We start from the raw sequence: 487 nt of genomic DNA, 5'->3' as shown, positions 1-487 counted from the left end.
ACATACATACATATACATATTTTAAAAGAATGATCTTTCTGGGTTTCCACCATAGGAAATGGAAGACAAATAGCAGAGGAATGCCTGGAAAGAACATGACTGAAGTTTGGGATGCGAGTAGAGATTTTCAAAGGAGCACTTGGGCGGGGTCTAAGGGACTCCTTACTTGGGAGGCGCGGTCTGGCGGAACAGTTGAGGCAGGACCTGAGAACGGGGTCCGGGAGTGTAAACTGACATGTAGGTCGGGGTGTCTGGGATTAAGATGCCTCCAGCGGGGCGAGATGATTCTAGGGACGCGAGAGTCGCTAAGGAATGCGCTTGGAGATGGGGCAGCCCCGTAGGAACTAACAGTTAGCACACAAGATAGGACTTCCCATGGCCCGCCCAGGAGGCTTGGAAATGGCGGGACGAGGAATACGGGGACTGAGAATCGGCCCCGCCTCCACCCCGGGGCGGAACCAATTGTGACGGCGGCGAGTTTCCGCCC

At 54.4% G+C, this 487-nt stretch overlaps 1 protein-coding gene across 1 annotated transcript in view; it reads right to left on the bottom strand.

Annotated features, from left to right (window-relative positions):
• The window catches only part of MKRN2OS (MKRN2 opposite strand), a 10862-nt gene extending 10454 nt beyond the window's left edge, over window positions 1-408 (bottom strand). Inside the window, exon 1 of the mRNA XM_014542740.1 lies at window positions 167-408. Coding sequence (XP_014398226.1) covers window positions 167-237 — 71 coding nt within the window. The 5' untranslated portion in view covers window positions 238-408. The remainder of the gene's footprint in view (window positions 1-166) is intronic.
• Window positions 409-487: the final 79 nt, after the last annotated feature.

This window comes from Myotis brandtii, unplaced genomic scaffold (assembly GCF_000412655.1).
Source record: "Myotis brandtii unplaced genomic scaffold, ASM41265v1 scaffold312, whole genome shotgun sequence".
NCBI lineage: Eukaryota > Metazoa > Chordata > Mammalia > Chiroptera > Vespertilionidae > Myotis > Myotis brandtii.
This window is presented reverse-complemented; position numbering and strand designations above follow the sequence as displayed.